This window comes from Schistocerca gregaria, chromosome 5 (assembly GCF_023897955.1).
Source record: "Schistocerca gregaria isolate iqSchGreg1 chromosome 5, iqSchGreg1.2, whole genome shotgun sequence".
Classification (NCBI taxonomy): domain Eukaryota; kingdom Metazoa; phylum Arthropoda; class Insecta; order Orthoptera; family Acrididae; genus Schistocerca; species Schistocerca gregaria.
In genome coordinates, this window is record NC_064924.1 from 353,828,741 (window position 1) to 353,853,662 (window position 24,922).

Below are 24,922 nucleotides of genomic sequence, written 5' to 3' on the forward strand. Positions count from 1 at the left end.
GTGCTACAGAAGAATTCTGGATGTTAGATGGGCAGATCACATTACTGCTGTGGAAGTAGTGAATGGGACTGGTGAGAAAAGAAATCTGTGCTCAGCATTCATTTGCTGAGTATGGGCCTGGTGACCCAGGGTTCATGAGCTGTGGACTGGAAATAGCCACCAGTCAACAGGAGCATGTTGAAACACTGAATATGATACACTTGGTTCATGTCATTGTGAATCTGGATAGATTTGAGGGCCCAACATGTGTTGTATGAGGAAGAAACTGTTCTTGTTTCATTTTAACAGTGACATGAGGTAGTTGCTGCACTTGAGAGTCACAGTCCGCAGGTGGAAAGAGATGAAAGAATGCAGAACTCATTGTGTCTTATAGCATATGGCTCGTTGTTCTTAGCGTGCACGCAACACACAGTCACTGAAATAATGGATGAAAAGGTGAAAATGAGTGTGGGGTTGCCAATGAATGGTAATACTCTTTAGTTATGGCAAAGGAACAACAGTCATCAGCACAATATACATTGAAAAACACTTTTATTAGATAACTGTAGCATGTACACACTTAGCATGGACATTTAATAGAACTGTGCAAAGACAAACATACAAAGAACCTCGATCAAAGAATCTACAAGTCAAACTTGAAGATGATACTTCTTGTGGTTGATAGTTACCACATATTTATTGTATCTAACTGGCCAGTTTAGTTCATTGTTAACATTTGACTATAATGGTAATATAAATCATTGGCTGTTAAATTTACAGCGAAACCACTGCAGATTATAGTGTCTGAGAGTAAATTGTCAGTGGTTGTTACACTATGTTTACAGTATTTGTAGGGAATTTCATGGTGGTACATAATCCAAAATTGGACAAAACGACTCAGTGTGCCATCAATAAGTATATTCTCATAGGAAATAAACATAAAAGTCTCCACAAAAAATAATCTCCAGTTAAGTCTCCATAAAATTGTGAAAACTTTCTATAGATGCTTAAGATACATTTTGATGTCGGCCTGTGAACTGTTAGAACTATTAGCTTCTGTGTTTCATGATCCACTATTGTGGCACAGCATTTCAAAGCAACATTCAATACAAAATTCATTAATCTGAAGGGCCTGAGACTTAACTCAGATTTTGTTTTTCATATTATGCCACTCCCACTTCTTTTTCTTGTTGCTGGTTTTAAAGTACTATGATGTTTGCTTGTAGCCATTGTGATGAATCTGTTTAAGTTCAATGACTTACATGTGAAGCTCTGATTTGTGCAACAAATCTGATGGACATACCGTGACATGTAATAGTGCTTATCTCAGATATACCACTCTAATATTGTCTGGCAAGAACTAGATGGCCAGATGTAATTTTTGATAGGATATGAGGTTTTACATTTGTATAAATTTTCAGCAATTTATTTATGTAGAGAATAAATGACCTTTATATGTCTTTTTATGCAAGAGTGTTTTAATTTGTTATGGTTTGCAGTGGATAATCTTTGTTAGGCTTTTGAGATGAATATTAAATATTAAGTTTTGATAGATGGACCATTGTTTACCAATTTTTTAAAGTCTTAACATTGGGATAATTTTATAGAGTTTTTATGCAGTAGGTAGATCATCCTTGTTTGGTTGCAGTAGACACAAAAATATTTGCATAGGGTTGTTGCTTACACTAAGTGTTTGAATAAATTCCTTCACTGAGAAACTTAGAAAACTGATTGCCTACTTAATTCTTCTTCAAAGAGAGGACTTGAATTTCCCTGCGACTGTCAAGGAACCATCTGCCTTCTGTGCTGTAGCTTCTAAAGTAATATTCAGAATAAATCATAGAAACCTTCTGCAAGTAATATTGCAGTTAATAGTCCAAAATGTTTGTTACTTGTGGAAAAAGCATCTTTCAATTGTCATCAGCAGCTTGTAGGAGGAAAACTCACGTGGCTCAAGATTCAATGGAAGCATGATTATTTTCATTGTTTATTAATTGTTTAAAGGGTCCACCTTAAAAGTCAAAAATAAACAAAACTATAGCATGGTGCTGCAGAGGAGCAAAGTCGTTAGAATGATGACTGATGTTCTACCTCTACATTAAATATATTTGCAGTTGCAAATATGGTTAACCATCAGCTATATAAGGGAATGACAACAATGAAAATTTGTGACACACCAGGAATTGAACCCAGATTTCCTGCTTGACTATCTGAGCACATCTTGCGACCAGACCCTAACTTCCATATGCCATCAACCACATGTGTACACCCATTATGTATATTCCTGTACAGGTGAGACATTTTACTTGGAAGTCACTTTCCCGGTGTCAGCTGATAAATATAATATTGCATTGCCTATGTTATTCTGAATTATGAAGCAAAGACTTTTAGATATGCATGCATGTCTGGAGGAAGAGTACTATGGCAACTATAACCATTAAAAAATACATTAAATGTATCCGCAACTGTGAATATGGATAACCATCAACTGTATAATAGAATTACAGCAACAACATTCGTGCTGAACTGGGACTTGAATACATGTGAAGCTCTGATATGTGCAAGAAATCTGATGGTCATACCATGACATGTAATAGTGCTTACTTCAGATATTCTACTCTTATATTATCTGGCAAGAACTAGATGGCCTGATGTAATTGTTGATAGGATATTAGACTTTACATTTTTATAAAATTTAAGCGAATTATTTATGCAGAGAATTAATGACATTCATATGTTTTTTTATGTGAGATATTTTAATTTGTTATTGTTTGCACTGGATAATCTATGTATCCCGTTTATCAAGAATGATTGCCGCACCATCTCATTCAACTTTGCATCATGATTCAGAATCACACAGGCCCTGCAATAACATCTTTATCTGTCCACACAGGCAAGTGACCCTTCCAAGTAAAATGCCTATCTGTATGGGAATATACATAATGGATGTATGAGTACACATTGTAGATACAAGGTTGACAACAATTGATGTTTCAGACTGGCAATGAACCATGATTGGGTAGCCAAATGGTAAGACAACCACTCACTCACTATAAGCATGAAACCTGGGTTCAAGTACTGATCCAGAACAAATTCTCATTGTCATCATTCCATTATACAGCTGACAGTTATCCGTATTTGCAACTGCAAACATATTTAAGGTATTTCATAATGGCTGTAGCCACAGCTATGCTTGTCCCTTTGGAGATGTATGCATGTCCAAAGGAACTTTGCATTATAATTTGGAGTAATGCAGGCACTGCAATATCATATCTATATTGTATTTGTTTATTATACATGAGGGTGGTTTGAGAAGTTCTTGGAATTATCACGAGAGGTCAGCGTTAGCACAACAAGTTGTTCACTTGATATTCATTGGACTGTCGCCTGTAAACACATGCCATGTCAGTGCTCTTCCAAGAGCACTGACATACCATGTCAGTGACATGGCAGTGACATAGCTATGTTGTTACCATGTAGTGATTTGCAAAGACTGAAAAAATCAAGATTCAAGCAGCGATTAAGTATTTGTAAAGAAAGGTATGAAAGCAAAAGACATTCATGCCAATTTTCAGAATACACTAGGGAACTCTGATCCTTCATATTCAGCTGTTGCCAAGTGGACAAATGAATTTACATTTGTTTGGGAGAGCTTACATGATGATCTGCGCAGTGACTGGCCAAGATGTGTCACTACTCCAGAAATCATTGCAAAAGAGCAAATAATGTTTCTGGAGGATCGCTGATTGAAAATGTGGGAAATTGCTCATGCTTGCCAGATGTCATCTGAAAGGATATACCACATTTTAACTGAAGAATTAGAAATGAAAAAACTGTCTGCAAGATGGGTGCCACAACTTCTGACGCACGCCAACACACTTGTGCCTTTGCAATGGAAAAGTTACATGAACTTAAATATGAATCGTTGCCGCATCTGCCTTATTCACCTGATATTGCTCCGTCAGACTTCTGTCTCTTGCCAAAACTGAAAATTTTTCTTGATGGACGAAGATCCACTTCAAACGAAGATTTGATAGCCGGAGTTGACAATTATTTTGGAGGCCTGGAGGAAACTCATTTTTGAGATGGGATCAAGGCACAAGAATATCATTGGACCAAGTGCATTAATCTACAAGGAGACTGCATTGAAAAATAAAAAAAAGTTTCAGTAATGTAAGTACTTTTTTCTATTCCTTTCCAAGAACTTTTCAAACCACCCTCAAATGTTCACTACTTGAACTCCACCTAATCTCACCCTCCTCCAGCCCCCACATCACACACATACAAATACATTAGTCTAGTTTCGTCAGTAGAGAACCATAGTCTATTTCAAGTAATAATGTGTTTAATAGGAAAATTTATGTTCAGTGTGTTGTCTGCCTCTAGTGAGTGTCCATAAAATTCTTCTGGTTTCTTGAACACATCATTCTGTAAAGAAAACCAATATTTCAGCCACTTTCAGCTCTCTATGAAAGCCACTTCTAACAGTTACTATATCATTGGTTCACTTTTCATACTGATGCAGAATAAACCCGGAAGAATTACATGGAATCTAACAGCAAAATGTTTCAATTAAAATGCAGATAAATGTATATATTATGGTGAAATATGTGAAAAGTAAACCTTAAAATCTGTTTTCTAGATGGACATCTGAGGGCCTTCCACCAGATGAATTGTCAGTACAGAATGGCATTCTTACAACACGTGCAAGTCGTTTTCCGCTTTGTATTGACCCTCAGCAGCAGGTACTTTATAACTGGTGATGTGATTGATTCACAAATGCTACTCAGAAAAATATGATATTGATTTTGTCATAGCAAGTGGATAAATAATTACTATAACATAGTTTTACTTTTTTATATTGAAACATGCATCCTGTTTCACTTGTATTAATTATGTTACTATTTTTCTTCTCATTTTTTTGAGAAAACCCTTAATTTGTTGACTGTACGGATGACTACTTGAAATTTTAATTCTTATAAAATTTTAAAACGTATAATTTAACATATTGTGTCCACTGTACCCATTTCACTGTTAAGGCAAAGGAAGTCATATCTAGCCTGACATGAGCATTTGTCTCAATGCCACAACAGGAACAGAGTGATTGTGGGAATCTAATTAGTAATAATATCATATAGAAAATGGAGAAAGTATGTCATATTTCAAAATGCACAGAAATTTGTGAAATATGTATGAATCCTTCTGAAAATAAATAAAATAGTGAACGAAAAGAAAGAAGATCAAGAGTTTCAGATTTTGTCAATACTGTGGTCCTCAGAGATTGATCACTTAACAACAGTAGAGCAAGAATTTGGTAAGAAGTGGATCACATCATTATCAAACGAATTATCCTAGCATTCACTCTGGTTCATCTAGGGAAACCACTGAAAATGTGTTTCAGGTTTGCCAGACAGGAATTTGATACTGTTCTTCCATACTTAGCAAGTTTTCATCTGTCCTCACAAGGCCTACAATCTATACAGATACATAACTTAGATGAATATACATATTGAATCAGATGCAGGCAGCTGTGAAGGAGTAGCCTCATAAAGCCGGAGTAATACTATAAAACTGCAATGGCCTAGGCAAGAGAAATGGAAGCAATATTACTTGGCAAAGATTTTTTTAGAGAATGTAGATATGTTCTCACATGCCTTAAAAAAGTTCATTTGAAACTTGAGAATCATGTTGTAAAATGAGAACTACACTGAATATTTATTTTTATGGTGCTCATTTAAACTAAGTATAGAAAGCATTTTGTCACAATATAAAAAAATGAAATAGTGTTATGAACATAAGATGTAAAAATGATAGCAACATACTTTGAGGGATTGTAGAGGGTCCTGAGGTACAAACTGAGGTGCAGTGTTTCTCTTTAAATTGGTGTTCGTGCTTTTTACAACCCCCACCTCCCTTTCTCTCTCTCTCTCTCTCTCTCTCTCTCTCTCTCTCTATCTATCTATCTATCTATCTATCTATCTATCTATCTCTTCTTTGTGTTTTTTGTGTAAAAATATCGTCTTCTCTTTTGTAGCTTCAAAGTAATTTTCTCATAATTGTGCTTATAATCATGAGCAGTGAACAGGTCACTGTTTCAAAATTTTCACTCTTAGAACAAAAGTTCATATTTATTAAATCAGAGATGATAAGGATTCAGTGACGATATGCTCAAGATTAATCATTTAATTTACAGAACATTACTTCATAATTGTTAAGTTTCAGATAACTGTCACTCGCTGATAAAATATTCTTAGTTGGCAGTAAATATGAATAATGATTGCATTCAACACATTTAGTATTTTCACTTCAAAAAATTTCAGTAATTTCAGGTTCAGGGATATCAAATATTTAATATTCTTGAAATAAAACACTGAATTCCCTATTTTCCCCAATAAATCTTCTCACACCATAGTTTACTGAGCTTGTGCTAATGTAGCCACTGTCTCATGAGGGGGACTGCAGATTCATGAATCTGGATATCTGGATCAGGCAGCAAGTCAAGAGTCATGGACTTTGATTGGCACATCAACTGCTGAGAGATTCTGCACAGTGCATGTGCAGAAAATTGCAGAAATTCTCCCAACAGACAGAATATCTGGGAAACACACAATTCCTTTATAAGAATGCAGAAAAAGATCGACTACTATTTACTGTAAAGAATACACTGTAAGTTGCAGATAGGCATTTGGCCCGAGCTGCTGGAATTGGCAGTCATGTGTGCATGAGGTGTGCTTGCTTGTGTGTATTAATGACCTGTGCTTCTCTTTTGCTGATAAAGGCTGTGGCTGAAAGCTTTATATATGTGTCTTTTAATTGTATGTGCCTGCAACTTAATGTGTCTTCCTCAAGGTAAGTATCAATCTCTTTTTTCCTACCTTGTTGATATTCCCACCTGGAGTTTTCATTGTTTAACAGTTCCTTTACAAGAAGTCATGACAATTCCAAAACTGTAGTATACAAAAATGTATTCACAAAATATGTCATGGTATTAATAAGATGTGGCCAGACCTGCTGCCATAAAACAGGGTTTACATAAACTCTGGGAACATTTCAATTATTTATTGCACAAGTACCAAACATTCCACAGATATCATATATATGTCATTTTGAAGAGAAAGCCTGAAAGTCCCACCCACCTGGAGTTTTCATTGTTTGGCAGTTCCTTTACAAGAAGTCATGACAATTCCAAAACTGTCGTATACAAAAATGTATTCACAAAATCTATCATGGTGTTAATATGATATGGCCAGACCTGCTGCCATAAAACAGGGTTCACATAAAGTCTGGGAACACTTTCAATTATTTATTGCACAATTATTGTACAGATATCATATATATGTCATTCTGAAGAGAAAGCCTGAAAGTCGTCCCCCCCCCCCCCTCCCCCCCTCCATCATGTATACTGCCACAGTGTAGTTTGGTAATTTGCTGATAGTCAGTGCTAGTTGCAAACGTGGTGAGTGCAGGTGCTGCGTCACAGAATGAGACAGCTGTTTCATGAAGTGGCCTCCCCAATCACTAGATCCCACTCTGTGTCACTTTTTTCTGTGGGGACACATTAAAGATCTGGTGTTTGTACCGCCTCTACCACGTCATGTAGCAGAGCTACGGGAGAGAACACAGGAAGTGACTGCCACAGTCAACAATGCCATGCTGGGTCAGGTATGGCAAGAATTCGATTACCGTATTGACATCTGCTGGGTCACTCATGGTTTGCATGTCAAATGTTTCTAAAACAAAAGTTTCAGAATTTTTCTTCAAAAGGCAATATGTATGACATCTGTACAATGTTTAATTCTTGTGCAATAAATAATTGAAAGTGTTCCCTTACTTTACATACACCTTGTATTTAACACCTGGTGAATACTTATCAGGTGGCAGCAGAAATACGCATATGAACAACAGCTACTGATCTGTCTCCCTTGACACTGGGCCCTTAATAACTTCCCTAATATATCCTCACATAGTCCAATTTCCTCCTACTCATTTCTATCATATGAAGGAGTATCTATCTCGTATTTCTGAAACTTAACTACATAATGTATAGCACTAGATAAAAGTAAAAATTATTAGGTAATTTCAATCAATAGATAGTTCTAAGTGCAGACATGCACAAGATGAATTCTCTTTTGATACAATCTTTGGATTTTTCACATCAGTAAGTGTTTTCATTAATGGAGTTACCTACATTGCAATGTGTAATACTGAATGAACAGATGAAACAGACACCAATAGTAATAAGCTGTAAAAATGGTGCTGTTAAAATTTTGAGAATAATCGAGCCAATGAATATTATATAGCTTGCAGTTCAAATAATACATTTGCTATAAATGGAATATGTGTTTAATTATTAAAATGTATTTATAAAATGAAATTTTTGAAGAAATTTGTACATTTATGAGTAATGTGTGTGCTAAAAACAATTATAATAATTTGGAAATAAAAAATAACATTCATATACCATTCATCTCCTGCAGGCACTTACTTGGATCAAGAAGAGAGAAGAAAAAAGTAATCTGAAAATACTAACATTCAATGATGCAGATTTTCTGAAGCAACTTGAAATGGCCATAAAATATGGATTTCCTATTCTGTTTCAAGATGTGGATGACTACATTGATCCAGTTATTGACAATGTCATTGAGAAGAATATTAAATGTTAGTTGCAATGTCTTATATGAATTTATAAGAAACTGGAGCATGAAGTATGATGACTTTCCTTATATAGTCTGATTTCCTCCTACCCATTCATATCGTATGCAAGATTATTTTGCCTATCTATCTTAAACATAACATTGGTGCACAGGCATTTTGATAACTACTGTGTTTTTTTGTTTTATATTCAAACAAATTCAGAGATCACTTTATTCTGTTAGTACTGTAATTACATTGACGAACTTCTCTTATAGGACTGGTATATATGGGAGATCCTTCTAACTAGACCTATTATTATTATTATCATGGTTGGTGAATTTTGCTTCGTATGTATGGCAATCTTGCTAACGTACAGGGCAAATATTTGTAAGGATCATGACTCTGTAATATCATAACTGAGAGTAATTTAACATATTTCAGTTGTTGCTTTAAATATATTTTTCATGTCTCTTCCTGAACTTAAATCAATGGAAGAGACTGTGTTGTATTACCATCAAATATGGCTTCACTTGTCATAATCATAATCTTTCTGCTGTATTAGCAAGTACTTTGCATCTCCATTTCATGCTATCCATTGCTTTCTTTTTAATGCCATGTATGTGCTGCCATCCATCACATCATCCATGATCTGAAATCTCTTTCACCCTCACCTCCTCTTTCCCTTGACATACCCTTCTAAGACTGTTTTTATCAGCCCATCCTTCATTCTTAATACCTGTCCAGTCCAGTTTCATTTCCTTCTTTTTATTACATCCAGTAACTGTCTTTGCGTTCTCACTCTTCTCAGTACGTCTTCATTTTTCATTTATCCATCCAGAATTTTTTCCATCCTCCACCATGCTCATGTTTCAAAAGCCCCCAGCCTTGCTCATCTTCCTTCCTCTGTGTCCACATTTCAGCAATATACAGTAGGACACCCCATATCAAACATTTTATTAATCTTTTAGTTAAATCTGTGTCCATATTGCTGCAGGAAATTCCCCTTTTCTTATATAATGCCTCTTTCACCATTCTGGTTTTATTTCTGTGCTGGTTTTCCATTTTGTTTCTGTACTGCTTCTGAGGTATTTAAAACTTTGCTCATTTTCTAATTCTTCCTTATTCAGTGATATGGTTACCCTTTTATATTATCCCAGTGCCATTACTTTTTTTGTATTGATTTTCATTCCATAAATCTTCCCTTTAGCTTCAGGAGTACTAAATACTAAATCAAAAATAACTCAGGAGTTGTTTATAGTTTGTAGAGTGACATTGAGGCCTTTGTATCTCTTCCATATCACAAATAGTAAACATTGAAGTACGCATTCAGAAAATACAGGGTGTCCCAGGAGGAACAGTCAGTATTCAGGTGTATGACGAGAATGTACATTTGAAGCACAAAGTCTAATAAACATGGGCTCTACAGTGCATACCTTAAGATCTATTAGCACTTGTTCATATTTGCTAATGTGAAACATGTCTTGAAAAAGTGCTCAGAGCTCTTAAGATATGTATTTTAGAGTCCATGTTAACTAGACTTTTTAGTTTAAATGATTGTTCATGTAATATCCCTGAATACTTAACATTCCTCCTGGGGCACCCTGTATATATTTGTACAAGTATGTTCCACATCTCCTGCAGAACCACTGGATCAGTTTCAGGCAAACTTGGCACACATGCCACTTTCTGTCTGGAAAAACGCTCTGTGGGAGTGAAAACTACTTACCATTCATATTGGTGGAACAGGCTAACACCTTGAGACAAAGGCACAGTTTAATCTTCTCTTGACATATAGTGACTGACTTATACTGAGTCTAACATTTAAGTGGTGTTGTGAATACCATTACAAAATATGTCATTGTAGTTTACATTATTGTCCATAAGATATTTGGTTCATCGATATTCCTTGAAGCCATATATGGCGTGGAGATCTCTTTTCTGTATGTGTAAAGACATCAAGCAAAGCTCAACTACTGTTGTTACCAGAACTAGTATTAGCACCACACAAAACCCAATATGAATACTTAAGAAAGACAAACAAAATGTAATCTAAAGTAACACTGATTTCAAATTGAAATGAATTTAATTTTCAAGCAAATGATATTATCCAACTTCTCACTAACTTGAAATTCATCACACTTGTTCATTTATTGACTACTACAGTACAGAAGTTTCTGATCACTCCCCAAAATTTAATCAGAATGATTACTATAAAACAACAGGAAGTCTCATATCCTCTCAACAGGAACTGAAATTGAGGACTTTCACAAGACACACGCATTTTGGATCCTGAGATGTGCTTGATTCAATAACCATCATTGGACACAACAGTGGTACCTTTTGTGTCACAGGCCATGAGGATAATGGCGTAACTGTTGATCCACTCAGTGTTAGGAGATCCTTTTCAGACCATGCTGTCTCATTACTTTTCTATTCTTACCCCATAACCACCTTCCACCCCCTCCTCCTCACATTCTGCATCCCTTTGCACACTTATCTGCCCTGGCAGTTCTACATCATCAGACTGTGTTGCTGCAGCCTAAGTGATGAATAAGAACATTTTCTAAAAGAAAAGCAAAAACTACGAAGCTGGTAAGCAGATGTGATTGTTACATGTAGCTATGTGCAACTGACAATCTATCTCAATGTTAAGTGGTTATCTAATGTCATTTTTGCATCAGATTTCAACCCTGGAATTTCCATTTACTTAACCATAAATGTGTAATTTTTATTTTTTCTCTCTTAAAAAATTTTCATTACAGGTCATATATCACTAACGTAGTTAAGTAACAGTGTCTTTCTCATAGTATGCATATAGGTATTGTGTCTGTGCCACATTTGAAATAAAGTGCAAAAGGAAGGGAATTTTTTAATTTACCACAGTTTTTCGGTGTTTTTGTGGAAGTATGGTTGCATAAATTTTACATACAATAAGAACAATTAATTGTCTCGTAATGTAAATAGATGTGATATTGTGAAATATTGAATACAAACTTTTAGATTATTCTAATTTTGTATTTGTCCTATACTGTAAACCTCCTCTTGCAGCTCAAAGTGGACGAACGTTTGTAATGTTGGGAGACAAAGAAGTGGACTATGATCCTAAGTTCAGGCTTTATCTCACAACTAAACTGTCCAATCCTGCATTCAACCCTGCTGTTTATGCCAAAGCTGCTGTCATCAACTACACTGTAACAGTCTCGGTATGTGTTCCATTATTATTTCCTAGAGTAGTGTCCATTGTTTGTTGCTTTGTTAAACAATGCATTATGGTATCACTGCTTGAAACTGTTCAAAGACCCAGTATTTGACAACCCATAGCTGAACTATATAAACTGACAAAAAATATTCCTTGTCATTCTTTCTGTTTTGTGTCGCATGTTGCAACCTGGCATACTAATGTGTGAGAATTTTATGTATTGTATTTAATTATTTATAATTTGGTGAAGTATTCATTCAAGGATTTCCTTCTCATCCTATCTGGTAACTCTCCCCTGGCCCAGGGTTCAGGGTGACTTTTCCAAACTCTATTACTTTTCTTAAACTTCCCCAGTTCTTCTGAAATACAGACACAAGCAGGGATATGTCTGCTTGTGTCTGTATATGTGCGGATGGATATGTGTGTGTGTGCACGAGTGCATACCTGTCTTTTTCTCCCCGTAAGGCAAGTCTTTCCACTCCCAGGATTGGAATGACTCCTTACCCTCTTTCCTGATGAAGCAACCTTAGGTTGCGAAAGCTCGAATTTTGTGTGTGTGTTTGTGTGTCTATCAACATACAAGCACTTTCGTTTGGTAAGTTACATCTTTGTTTTTAGATATATTTTTTCCACGTGTAATGTTTTTCATGTAAACCATAAATGTTTTATTTACAATTCACTGAAAGTAAATGCAAGTCATAGTAATGTATATTGAAGGCTAGTTGGATTTTACTACAAATCATTGCTATCAATTCCCTATAAGTCACACAGTTTAAATCTAAATGAGGTAAGGTTGGTTTGCAAAAATAATGTTATGGAAAGATGATAATCAGACTAATTTTACAGAATTCTAATTCATTTTACAGAAATGTTAAATAAATATTTTTTTATTCATATTAGCAAATGTGACACATTCCTTTGCATCCTAGTCATTCACTTGCTTACACACTATTAGGACAGATAATAAATGATATTAGTATCTGTCTTTCATCTAACATTTTGTTTTTATCAAGTGCTATAGAATATTCATATGCTTAATAAATCTACAAGCGACATATCCATTTGTTAAACATCCCTGTAACTTTTAAATCTGTCAGATATTTCACACCAACAATAAAAAGAAACTAAATTCCACTCATTTGTGATCAAGAGCAAGTATATCATGCAGATGCTTAATGAAGATGAAAATTACGGTGTACAGTTTATACCTATATTGAGTGATGGACTGACATACAAACATATAAAATTATGAGAATGGTAGCTTGCTACTCACCTTATAGGAGTCATGGAGTGAAAGAGTGACATAAGGAATAAAAACTGCTAGATATTACACTATTGGCCATTAAAATTGCTACACCATGAAAATGACGTGCTACAGAAGTGAAATTTAACCGAGAGGAAGAAGATGCTTTGATATACAAAATAACTGGCTTTTCAGAGCATTCACACAAGGTTGGCACCAGTGGTGACACCTACTACATGCTAACATGAGGAAAGTTCCCAACAGATTTCTCTTACACAAACAGCAGTTAACCGGCATTGTTGTGATGCCTCGTGTAAGGAGGAGAAATGCGTACCATCACATTTCTGACTTTGATAAAGGTTGGATTGTAACCTATCCCAATTGCGGTTTATCGTATCGCATTGCTGCTTGTGTTGGTCGAGATCCAATGACTGTTTGCAGAATATGGAATCGGTGGGTTAAGGAGGGTAATACGGAATGCCGTGTTGGATCCCAGTGGCCTCGTATCACTAGCAGTCGAGATGACAGGCATCTTATCCATATAGCTGTAACGGATCGTGCAGCCACGTCTTGACCCCTGAGTCAACAAATGGGGATGTTTGCAAGACAACAACCATCTGCATCAACAGTTTGATGATGTTTGCAGCAGCTCGGAGACCATGGCTGCTGTTACCCTTGACACTGCATCAGTGACAGGAGTGCCTGCGATGGTGTACTCAATGATAACCTGGGTGCACGAATGGCAAAACATCATTTTTTTCGGATGAATCCAGGTTTTGTTTGCAGCATCATGATGGTCGCATCGGTGTTTGGCGACATCTCGGTGAACGCATATTGGAAGCGTGTATTTGTCATCTCACCATACTGGAGTATCACGCGGCCTGATGGTATGGGGTGCCATTGGTTACATATCTCGGTCACCTCTAGTTCACATTGATGGCACTTTGACTAGTGGACATTACATTTCAGATGTGTTACGACCCGTGGCTCTACCGTTCATTCGATCCCTGCAAATCCGTACGTTTCAGCAGGATAATGCACGACCGCCTGTTGCAGGTCCTGTAAGGGCCTTTCTGGATACAGAAAATGTTCGACTGCTGCCATGGCCAGCACATTCTCCAGATCTCTTACCAATTGAAAATGTCTGGTCAATGGTGGCTCAGCAACTGGCTTGTGACAATACGCCAGTCACTACTCTTGATGAACTGTGGTAGCTTGTTGAAGGTGCATGGGCAGCTGTACCTGTGCATGTCATCCAAGCTCTGTTTTGACTCAATGCCCAGGTGTATCAAGACCATTATTATGGCCAGAGGTGGTTGTTCTGGGTACTGATTTCTCAGGATCTATGCACCCAAATTGCAAGAAAATGTAATCATGTCAGTTCTAGTTTAATATATTTGTCCAATGAATAACCAACCGTTTATCACCTGCATTTCTTCTTGGTGTAGCAATTTTAATGGTTAGTAGTGTATAAGCTATTAGACTGTGTTCTTCATCACAATAGTCAAAACAAAAAAACCACACACACACACACACACACACACACACACACACACACACATACATACACACACATTCTCACATGCATAACTTACACATACATGGCCACTGTCATCTTTGGATGCTGAGGCCTGAGTATGACTGCAGAGAGGGTGAGCAGCATTCTTTGCTGGGGTTGTTAGTGGGGTTGCAGAAGAAAGGTGGAATGGAACAGGGAGGAGTGACAGGAAAGTGGTTCGGTATGATATTAGTTCTTTGAACATGCAGGGATGTGAAGGGGACAGGATGGTGGGCTGCTAGGTGCAGCCTCGAGAGGGGGGGGGGGGGGGGGGATAGGAAAGGGGAATTGACTATGTAGTGCTGGAGGGCAGTGGCAGTGGCAGGTGAAGGTTGAGGCCATGGAGGTTACAGAAAGAAAAGGATTTGTGACAGAGAAAGTTTCCACTTACATACTTGTAGTTTGAAAATGTGGTGTTGGTGGGGATAAGACAGTTGGCATAGGTTGTGAAGCAGTCATTACAGTCAAGCACATCACATTGGGCAGGTTTCTCAGCAACTAGGTGAACTAGGACTGTCTTGGTCAGGGTATGACAGTGGACATTCATGTGGACAGACAGCTTTTTAGTCGTCATGCCTATGTAGGATGCCACACAGTGATTGAAGTTTTGTTGGTAGATCACATGGCTGCTTTCACAGACAGCCCTGTCTTTGATGGGGTAGACACGCATCTGACAGGACCAGAGAAGGTGATAGTGGGAGGATGTACAGGATAGGTCTTGCAACTAGATCTGTTGCAGTGCTATGAGCCATGGAGCACAGGGATGGGATCAGAAGTGATATAGCAATGGACAAGGATACTGCGTAGTTTGGGTGGCTGGTGGAATATCCTTGTCTGAGGGGTGGGGGAAATAGTGAAGACAATATACCTCATTTCAGGGCACAATGAGAGGTAGTCAAAACCTTGGCAGACAATGTGATTTAGTTGCTCCAGTTGCTGTGTCACAAGGGGGAGGAGGAGGGGGGGGGAGATTCCTTTGTTCCTTTGTGGGTAGACAATGGGTATGGGGGGTGGGGGGTGTTAAGTTACTAGGGAAACCAGGCTCAGGAGATCTGCTTCTGAACAAGTTGTGGGTGGTAAATTTGGTCTATGAAGATTGCAGTGAGAGCCTTACCAAATTGGGAGAGGGATTTCTCATCACTACAGATGTGACAAATATGATTGGCCAGGCTATGTGGAAGGGATATTTTGGTAAGAAATGGGTGACAGCTGCTGAAGTAAAGGTATTGTTGGTTGTTGGTAGGTTTTATGTGGATGGAGCTACTGGGTTGCCATCCTTAAGGTTGAGGTCAACAGCAAGAGAGGTGACTTGGGGGGCTGAGGAGGATCAGGTAAAGTGAAAGGGGGATTAGGTATTGAGATTCTGGGGAGTTGGATAGGATGTCCTCATACTGAGTCCTTATGACAAAAGTTCCTATCCCTGTTTCCACATCAAGTGACTTTGCAAGAATGGTCTTCTTGCTACACACACCTTCTCACTGTCAATTCAACACTTGTCTTGTTGCAGAGACAACCCCATTTCCTGACGCACGGTTGTGACTTGGCTGTACACTCCTGTATGACTGAGAGAACAATTTGTCTGTCATGTGATATGCTAGTCATGTAGGGCTGTTGAGATCCTGCTTGATATTGAGTGTGTCCCCCTGAACTCAGTAATTCAATATTGACATGATAGTTGTGGGATCGTCTCAATAGGACATGATTCTGATGCAGTTGGAATTCAACATTAGGTGTTCTTCAATGTTTTGCTGATTAATTCATTAAGTGATTAACTCATTAATTGCATTAGACTTTGCAAGAATGTGAGGATACTATACAAAACTAAATATATTTCTCTTTTGAAGCAATGAATAATTTTCCAATTTTTATAGCAGTGTTATCCAGAGGCAAGAACTCGATATATGCTGAGATCAATTATTCTAATTTTATGAGAATCTCTTAATTGCTGAGTCAGAGATGACTGTTGCTAAATCATTATGTACCTTTAAGTTAGGCTACATATTTGAACAATATCTAACAGTATGTATTTTCACTAATTTCTTGTTAACTGATGTAAACAGTTTAATCCTCTAAAAATAAAAATACCAAATTCTCTAATATTTTTCCAAATAAATCTCAATTTATTAATTTTGTAGCATATGTAAAGTTACCTATGACTGTTGACTAATACTGACAGGATTATCATCTGTTGTATTAATAGACCTATTCCATCATCAGTCAGTTCCAATAGAAATGGTATGTTTATATTAGGTTAATTATAGACCTCAATTACAGCATTTTTATATAATTTATTTTCATTATTATAATAAAGTGCAACAGGGCTCTTAACAATGTGAGTCCCATCTTCTCACAGTTGCTTGCTGTCTGCTAATTACCATGACCATGTGACTGTAAAATTCCACATCATATAAAAGTACAATGCTATGTTATAATTTCATGAAGTTTGCTTGAAACAGAAAAGAAACAAAACTTGGAGAATATCCTGAAATAAAGCTAATTTAAATTAACTGAAACATCTGTTTATAACCTTTTGCTTGACATCACTCATGTGAGGAAGACATCAATGCTGTTGTCAATATTTATAACATCACTAAGCAGATAATCTTTGCTTATACACATTTCTTCAACTACTTTGTGTTATTGTTCTGCAAGAGGATGTTTCACATTTTTTAATATGTGAATCACTTCATGCAAATTTTATGTTTGTTGCATGCCTCTTTCATGGTGGTGTAATTTTAATGGCCAGCTGTGTATTTTTGTCATGTGTGGGATTCATAACAATATGTTATAAATAATTTTCAAGGAAAAGGTTTAGTGTTGTTTTTCAAGATATCTTGTCACTCAAGTGTCAAAAAAACCTGCAATTATACAAATCAATTGTTGGGTGATTAAAAAGAGTATGATTTAGCAACATAGAATGATCAGCTAGAACATTATGACCACTGACCTATATCAGTGTAAACCAATCCAGGTGATAGCAGCGTCATCCAGCAAGAAATGACTACTAGTCAGACACACACATGGAACATGTAATATCAGGGAGTGTGCTGTCTGTTTCTAGAATGAGAAATGCATGTAACCTATCTGAGTTTGACTGAAGGCAGATTGTAATGGACGAGGGGCTTGGCAGAAGCATTTCAGAAACTGCACGACTTGTTGGGTGTTTGAGGAGTGCTGTGGTGAGTGCCTGTAAAAAGTGGTGAAACCATGTCCAGATGCTGGATGTCATAGGCTGGGCAGACTGGTGAAAGAGGACAGGCAACAAACTACAGCAGAACTAGCATCAGACTTTAATGCAAGGTAGAGCACAAGTATGTCTGAACACAAAATGCAATGAACACCCCTAATGATGGGCCTCTACAACCAACAACCCATGCATGTGCCAATGTTAACACCATTACAACAGTTCATTTGCATAATTACAGTTTTATATGAGGGCACATGAGAATCAGTACTGGATGTTGGCACAGTGAAAGAACATTGCATGGTCTGACGAATCCCAATATCTTGTTCATCATGCCAATGGGAAGATTCTCATAATATTGTTACATTTCATCCTGGATTTTCCATAGTTTGGTTTTACAAAATGAATATTACAATGCAGTTTTCAATACATGCCACTTTAGTTCAAGTGATGAGGCAAACAAAAAAGATGAAATCATGTGTATATGGATCAAGAATGATTAAACAGAGGTGTTTCTTGGTGCTGTAAAGCATTTGCAAAATCTTTTTGTTATTTTTGCTTTATAGTAGCTTTCAAGGTGTACCCTATCATCCAGAATAATATGTAGAATGGTGAACAAGTGTTCTTTTCCTTTTTGTTCTTGTAATTATTATAAGAAAACTAGCATTTTATGAGAGCCACTCCTGCACACATGTGTCACATAAATGCATGATCTCCTCATCCCTTCTCTCTGCCCAGCTCCATCTCCCCAATATCTCTGTCCATTTCCTCCTACCCTTCTCTTTCTGTCAACTCCTCCTCCCCCTTCTCTGTCCACCATCCCATTCTGAGCCCCACCTCATGGGATGGAAAACTAAGACTGACTGTTCAGGATGCCCAACAGTCAGTCTTTCTCTCTCATCCTGTTCAGTAAATCTCCCCTGTCCAGGGGTTCTTGGTGACTTTCCCATACTGTCCCCATTTCCTAAACTTCACCAGTTCTTTCATTCCTCTTCCTTCGCCTTCATCCTTTCTGGCAGAAGAGCGAGCAACTGGCTCCAATATCTTGAACAGTTCCTTATCTTTTATATACATTTTCTCCTGCTGCTGATAGATAAGTACATTTTTATCTATCCAATTATATTATATTTTTAAAAAACTAATTAATTTTGTTGGTATATTTTCTTTTCTAAATTAATATAAGTACCAAGTTTGGTGAAAATTGATCCAAGTGTTAGGAGGAAATGTGGAAAACAGTGCGCCCCCCCCGCCCCGCCCAACTTTTTTGAACATTTATTGATGTCAATAAAGTGACAAAAGCAATAAGGTGGCAAAAGTTGATCCACAATACAAGTATTTCATGGCAAAATGAGAGCTACAGGTAGATCCCACCTGCTATCCTTCCCACAGTGATGTTCCATCAGCCCGCAGTATCCTTGTTCATCCATGCTCCACCTCTGCCCCCATTCTCTTGCATCATGCCTCAGATATCTGCAATAGAGCTTGATGAAAGACCTGTCTCATAGGTCCTCCCACCACCATCTACTCCAGTTTGGTCACAGATGTCTCCTATCCCATCAGAGATGCTGCCTCCCTTGAAAACAATCATCTACCCATGAAAGCAATCACATGGTCTACAAGCTAAGCTGCAATCATTGTGCTGCTTTCTACAAGAGTGTGACAACTAGCAAATTGTCCATCCGTATGGATGACCTCCAACAAACCATGACCAAGAGAGAGCTGGACCATGCCATTGCTGGACATGCTGCCCTACACAATGTGCTTCTCTTCAATGACTCCTTCACAGCCTATGCCATCTGGATTCTACCTCCAAACACGAGATTTTCTGAAATGTGCAGGTGAGAATTCTCCCTGCAGTGTAGCCTACATTCCCATAACTCTCCTACCCTCAACTTTCAGTAGTGCCTCTCCTCCAGTTACCTAACCTGTACCCTGCTCCCCCCCCCCCCCCCCCCCCCAACCCCTGCCCCTATAGCTCAACACAGCCATCTATGACCAAACACCCACTAGTTCTTCACTTCTTTTCCAGTCCCTCCTCCCCCCCCCCCCCCCCCACCCAAACCTCACATACTTAGCAGCCCAGCACTGTCTTCACCACATCCCTGCATGCTTCCTCAAGAAGTGGCACTGCACCTTCCCCCGTCCCACCCTGCTATTCCACCCCTCACCCCCACCCCCTCTACCACACCCCCCCCCTCCCTCCCCGAGTCACATGCCTCCACCCAAGCTGATTGCTGCTTCCATCATGTGCAGTTATGACTCACTACTGCGGTGGCCAGAGACGCTGATTACGTTTGTGTGAGTTGTGCTTGTGTGAATGTGTGTGTGTCTTCTACTTCAGGAGAAAGCCTTTTCATCAAAAGCTAAAATGTACAACAGTCTTTTTGTTATGCTGTCTGCAACTCAACATCTCCTGTATATGATGAGCAGCAGTCCATCCTTTCCATAATACAGAAGATCAGTACATTCCCCTAATTATTGGAGCCAGCGTGTTACTGACAGCAAACACGAACTGAAGCTTACTGTTTATTTGTGCAATTCAGCAAGTGTGAGTTTCCGATTTCCAGAAAGTCTGCCATATTAAAATTTACAGACAGATAATCAAAGTTTATAAAAATTTGATAACTGACACTTCAGTTCAAAAACAGAGCATCATATTTCATGGCAGGTAAACAAATATTGATTAATTTAAAAATTTCCGCAAATTCTGGTATGCTTTACAACTAGACTATCAGAGCCCACTGAACACAATGATCACCTCCTTAACTTCAAGCTGTCACTGGATAAGTGTAGCTGTAGCTGAATAATTAGTATTTTCCTGTTAACACTCTTGTATGCATAGTGCATAAACGCTCCACTGCTCTAACAATTTTCACAGTTCTGCCTTCATCAGCCTGGTCCTCCTAGTGTTAAACTTCTAAATGTAAATGGACTGCATGCAGTTGAGGCTACTTACTATGAATGACATATTTAAGTGAGGGCTGTGAGGATTGAAAGTTTATGTGTCCATGTACCTTAACAAAGTCCTTGTACATTATTTTGTTGTCCATCACTTCCTTCTTTGAATGTGCATCTGTCTTAACAAGTCACACAGATCTTTCACATCTGTTGTTTGATTCTAACATCAAAGCAACATGCATTTTAAATCCTCAGATAAGATAAAAGTTATTTAATTACCTTAAGGTGAGCTAACCTTTCAAGTGATACATGGAGCACGGTTACATCTTGCGGCCTTTACAGTCAACAGTGGAGTTTTCATTATGGTCCCTCAGCCAAAAATAATTTACAAAGCATAGGACATACCTTTACCTTCAATGTGAGTAGTTTGTCTGTATCATTGACAGAAAACAAATTAAAATCTTGTTCTTGAGTATTTGTTTGAGTTAATATTTTTATAGGGTTTGGAAGACCAGCTATTGAGTGTTGTGGTACGTTGTGAGCGAGCTGATTTGGAAGAGCAACGAGAAATCCTCATACAAGAAACCAGTGAAAATAAAAATCTGCTTAAGACACTTGAGGATTCTCTCCTCAGGGAGCTGACAACTTCTACTGGCAACATGTTGGACAACACAGAATTGGTACAAACCCTGGAGGACACCAAAACCAAGGCTGCTGAGGTTAGTCTGACTTATGTAATGGTGTTTGATTGGCATGTAATTAATGGATGCTAATACTTTCAACCAGAGTAAAATTGAATCCTTTTGTGATTATCTCACCTACAGACTATTGTAACTAGTAACTAAGCTTGCATTATTCCTGTAAAAGGTTTGATCTTTTAGATCAGACATCTCTTTCAAGGGTGTATCTCTAGGGAGGAGGAGGGAGAGGGGTTTAGTAGTTTGGATTCTTAGCCACATATGTAATAGCTCTCTGAAGCAGGGTATTTTCCCAGATAGATTTAAGTATGCCATTGTTAAACCACTGCATAAAAAAGGGGATACCTTTGATGTCAACAACTACCGCCCAATCTCTCTTCTAACTGCCTTATCCAAAATTCTTGAAAAAGTAATGTATTGTAGAGTATCTTCACACCTTTGTAAAAATAAAGCTTTAACAAAATGTCAGTTTGGTTTCCAGAAGGTTTTTTCAATGGAAGATGCTATATATACTTTCACTAATGAAATATTAAATGCTCTGAATAACCGGAAGTCACCCGTTGGGATTTTTTGTGATCTATCAAAGGCTTTTGATTGTGTAAATCATGGAATACTTCTAGATAAGCTCAAGTACTGTGGTATGAATGGGACAGTGCTCAAATGGTTTAAATCATACCTAACTGGAAAAGTGCAGAAAATTGAAGCAAACAGTTCACATAATATGCAAAAAACTGGTGATTTCTCAAACTGGGGAACAATCAAGAATGGGGTGCCGCAAGGTTCGGCCTTGGGCCCTCTGCTGTTCTTAATATATATTAATGACTTGCCATTCTATATTCATGAAGATGCAAAGCTGGTACTTCTTGCCGATGATACAAGTATAGCTATCACACCCGACAGACAATAATTAACTGGTGAAATAGTAAACGATGTTTTTCAGAAAATCATGAAGTGGTTCTCTGCAAATGGGCTGTCATAAAACTTTGACAAAACACAGTATATACAGTTCCACACAGTAAATGGAATGATCCCATTAATAAATATAGACTTCGATCAGAAATCAGTAGCTAAGGTTGAATATTCAAAATTTCTAGGTGAATGCATTGATGTGAGGTTGAACTGGAAAAAACACACTGAGGATCTGCTGAAACGTTTGAGTTCAGCTACTTATGCTATTAGGGTCATTGAAAATTTTGGCGATATACATCTGAGTAAATTAGCTTACCACGCCTAGTTTCATTCACTGCTTTCGTATGGCATCATACTCTGGGGTAACTCATCATTGAGTAAAAGAGTGTTAAAGAGCTAGAAATCTTCACTGTAGCCTCACAATATATATATTCACTTATGAAATTTGTTATTAACAATCCGAATGAATTCAAAAGTAATAGCAGTGTACATGTCTACAACACTAGGAGAAAGGATGATCTTCACTGCTCAAGGTTAAATCTAACTTTAGCTCAGAAGGGGGTAAATTATGCTGCCACAAATGTCTTTGGTCACTTACCCAAAAGCATCAAAAGTCTGACAGATAGCCATAAAGCATTTAAAAGGAAATTAAAAGAATTTCTTAATGGCAACTCCTTCTACTCATGAGATGAATTTTTGGATATAGTAAATGGGTAATTTCCCAACCCTCACAAAAAATTAAAAATATTGGGTGTCATGTAATATTTTCTCTAATGTAAAATCTTGTATAGACACCTTTTATTAACCTGACACGTTCCACATCATTACGAAGTGTCGTATTCATGATCTATGGAACAAGTACTAATCTAATGTAATCTCTGCAATCTGAACATGCATCCTGGCTCACCAATCAGACATATGTATTAACTGAGTATCTAACCTGGACTTTCAATTGTTCAGTTGAGTATCAGTTTGATGAAAACAACAGTTTCCTAGCTGTACAGAACACAAACAAGAAATAATTATCAAACTGAAATTATTTAAGGATTCTGTATTTTTAATATAATTTTCAGAATATTTAAGAAGTTTTATCCAAATACTTAGATGATTAAATTTTATTTTTCAGTATTTCTGTATGTTGTATGAAGACTAAAGGACCTTTTTTTTCTCTTCATCTACATCTCTATGACTACTACATATAAGTGCCTGGTAGACAGTTTGTTGAACTACTTTCACACAATTTCTCTATAATTCCACTCTCCAAAACCACGTGGGGAAAACAAACACTTACATCTTCCCAAGCAAGCTCTGATTTCTGTTATTTTATAATGATGATCATTTCTCCCTATGTAGGTAGTTATTAACAAAATATATTCATATTCAGAGGAAAGAGCTGAATATTAAATTTTTGCAAAAAGTTCTTGCTGCAATGAAATACACCCTCTTTTAATAATTGTCACTCTTATTTTGTGTTAATACAAAACAAGCTGCTCTTCTCTGAACTTTGTTTGAATGTCCTCCATTAATCATGTCTGATAAGGACCCTACACCATGCACCAGTACTGCAGAAAAGGATGGATAAGTATAGCATAGGCAGTGTCTTCAGTGGATTTGTTGCACCTTCTAAGTTGAGGTGCTAAGTTGTCAATACATACACAAACAAGACTGAAAATCATACAGAAAGTTGGACCATGACCTAATGCCCAAAATCAAAAGCCACCAGAGAATGAAAATGTTGGTCAGCATTTGGATGATTGTCAGCACAGCAGCTTGACTGGGGTGAGGAGTTGTATCCAATGGAGTGGCAAGGGGAAAAAGAAAGTGATTAGTCAGAGGAGGGGTTGATAAGAAGGGAGAGGTGGGAGCTCACATGATAGGAATGTAGCACTAGTAAGCTTGCTCTACAAATGTAAGGGAATGTTGTATGAGGCTCACAATAACTAGGAGGAGTGGACTGATAGAAGGAGATAAAACAGAGAAAGAGAGAGACTGCAGAGAAATGGTTAGTGTGAATAGGTGAAGTGGAGGGCATCAGGACATAGTTGGAGTTTGGTGTGCGAGAGACTAGTGGATATTAAGGCCAGGAGGATTGTTGGACTGAAAAATGTGCTGCAAGAACAGTTTGCATCTGTGTGGTGTTTAGCAAGATAATCTTGGTTACCTGACAGAAGTATCCAACAGTTGTCTGACTCTTCTACCTACAAGTCTATACCAGAACTACAATATAATTGGCCAAATATTGCTTAAAATATTAGGTCCATTGCAGAACCTTATCAACAAATCCACCTCTCTCCTCACCATTACTATCTTCTCACACAGAACATCTGCATGCTTCCAAAAATCCATAAACCTAGGCGTTCTGGATGCTCCATTTTATCTGGATGCAGGAAAGAACCTTGACATTTGTTGAAATCAAACTGCAACTAATTGTCCACTTTATTTGTAATTGCCAACACCATTTCCACTCGGCTGCCCCTTGGACTTCCACTGGTTACTGTTAACCCCAGTTCTCTATACACCAACACTGTACATGCCTGCCCATGATCTTCTTCCTGTCAAACACTAACTCTACCAATGACCTACTGAAGCCAACTCCAATCTACAGCACCATTCCTTATAC

The 24,922-nt window shown here is 37.6% G+C and overlaps 1 protein-coding gene across 1 annotated transcript in view; it reads left to right on the forward strand.

Moving 5' to 3' along the window:
• The window catches only part of LOC126273341 (dynein axonemal heavy chain 10), a 1,458,287-nt gene that overhangs the window by 1,217,166 nt on the left and 216,199 nt on the right, over positions 1–24,922 (forward strand). Inside the window, exons 137-140 of the mRNA XM_049976887.1 lie at positions 4,622–4,724; positions 8,457–8,637; positions 11,662–11,816; positions 21,196–21,414. Of these exons, the coding sequence (XP_049832844.1) occupies positions 4,622–4,724; positions 8,457–8,637; positions 11,662–11,816; positions 21,196–21,414 (658 nt within the window). The remainder of the gene's footprint in view (positions 1–4,621; positions 4,725–8,456; positions 8,638–11,661; positions 11,817–21,195; positions 21,415–24,922) is intronic.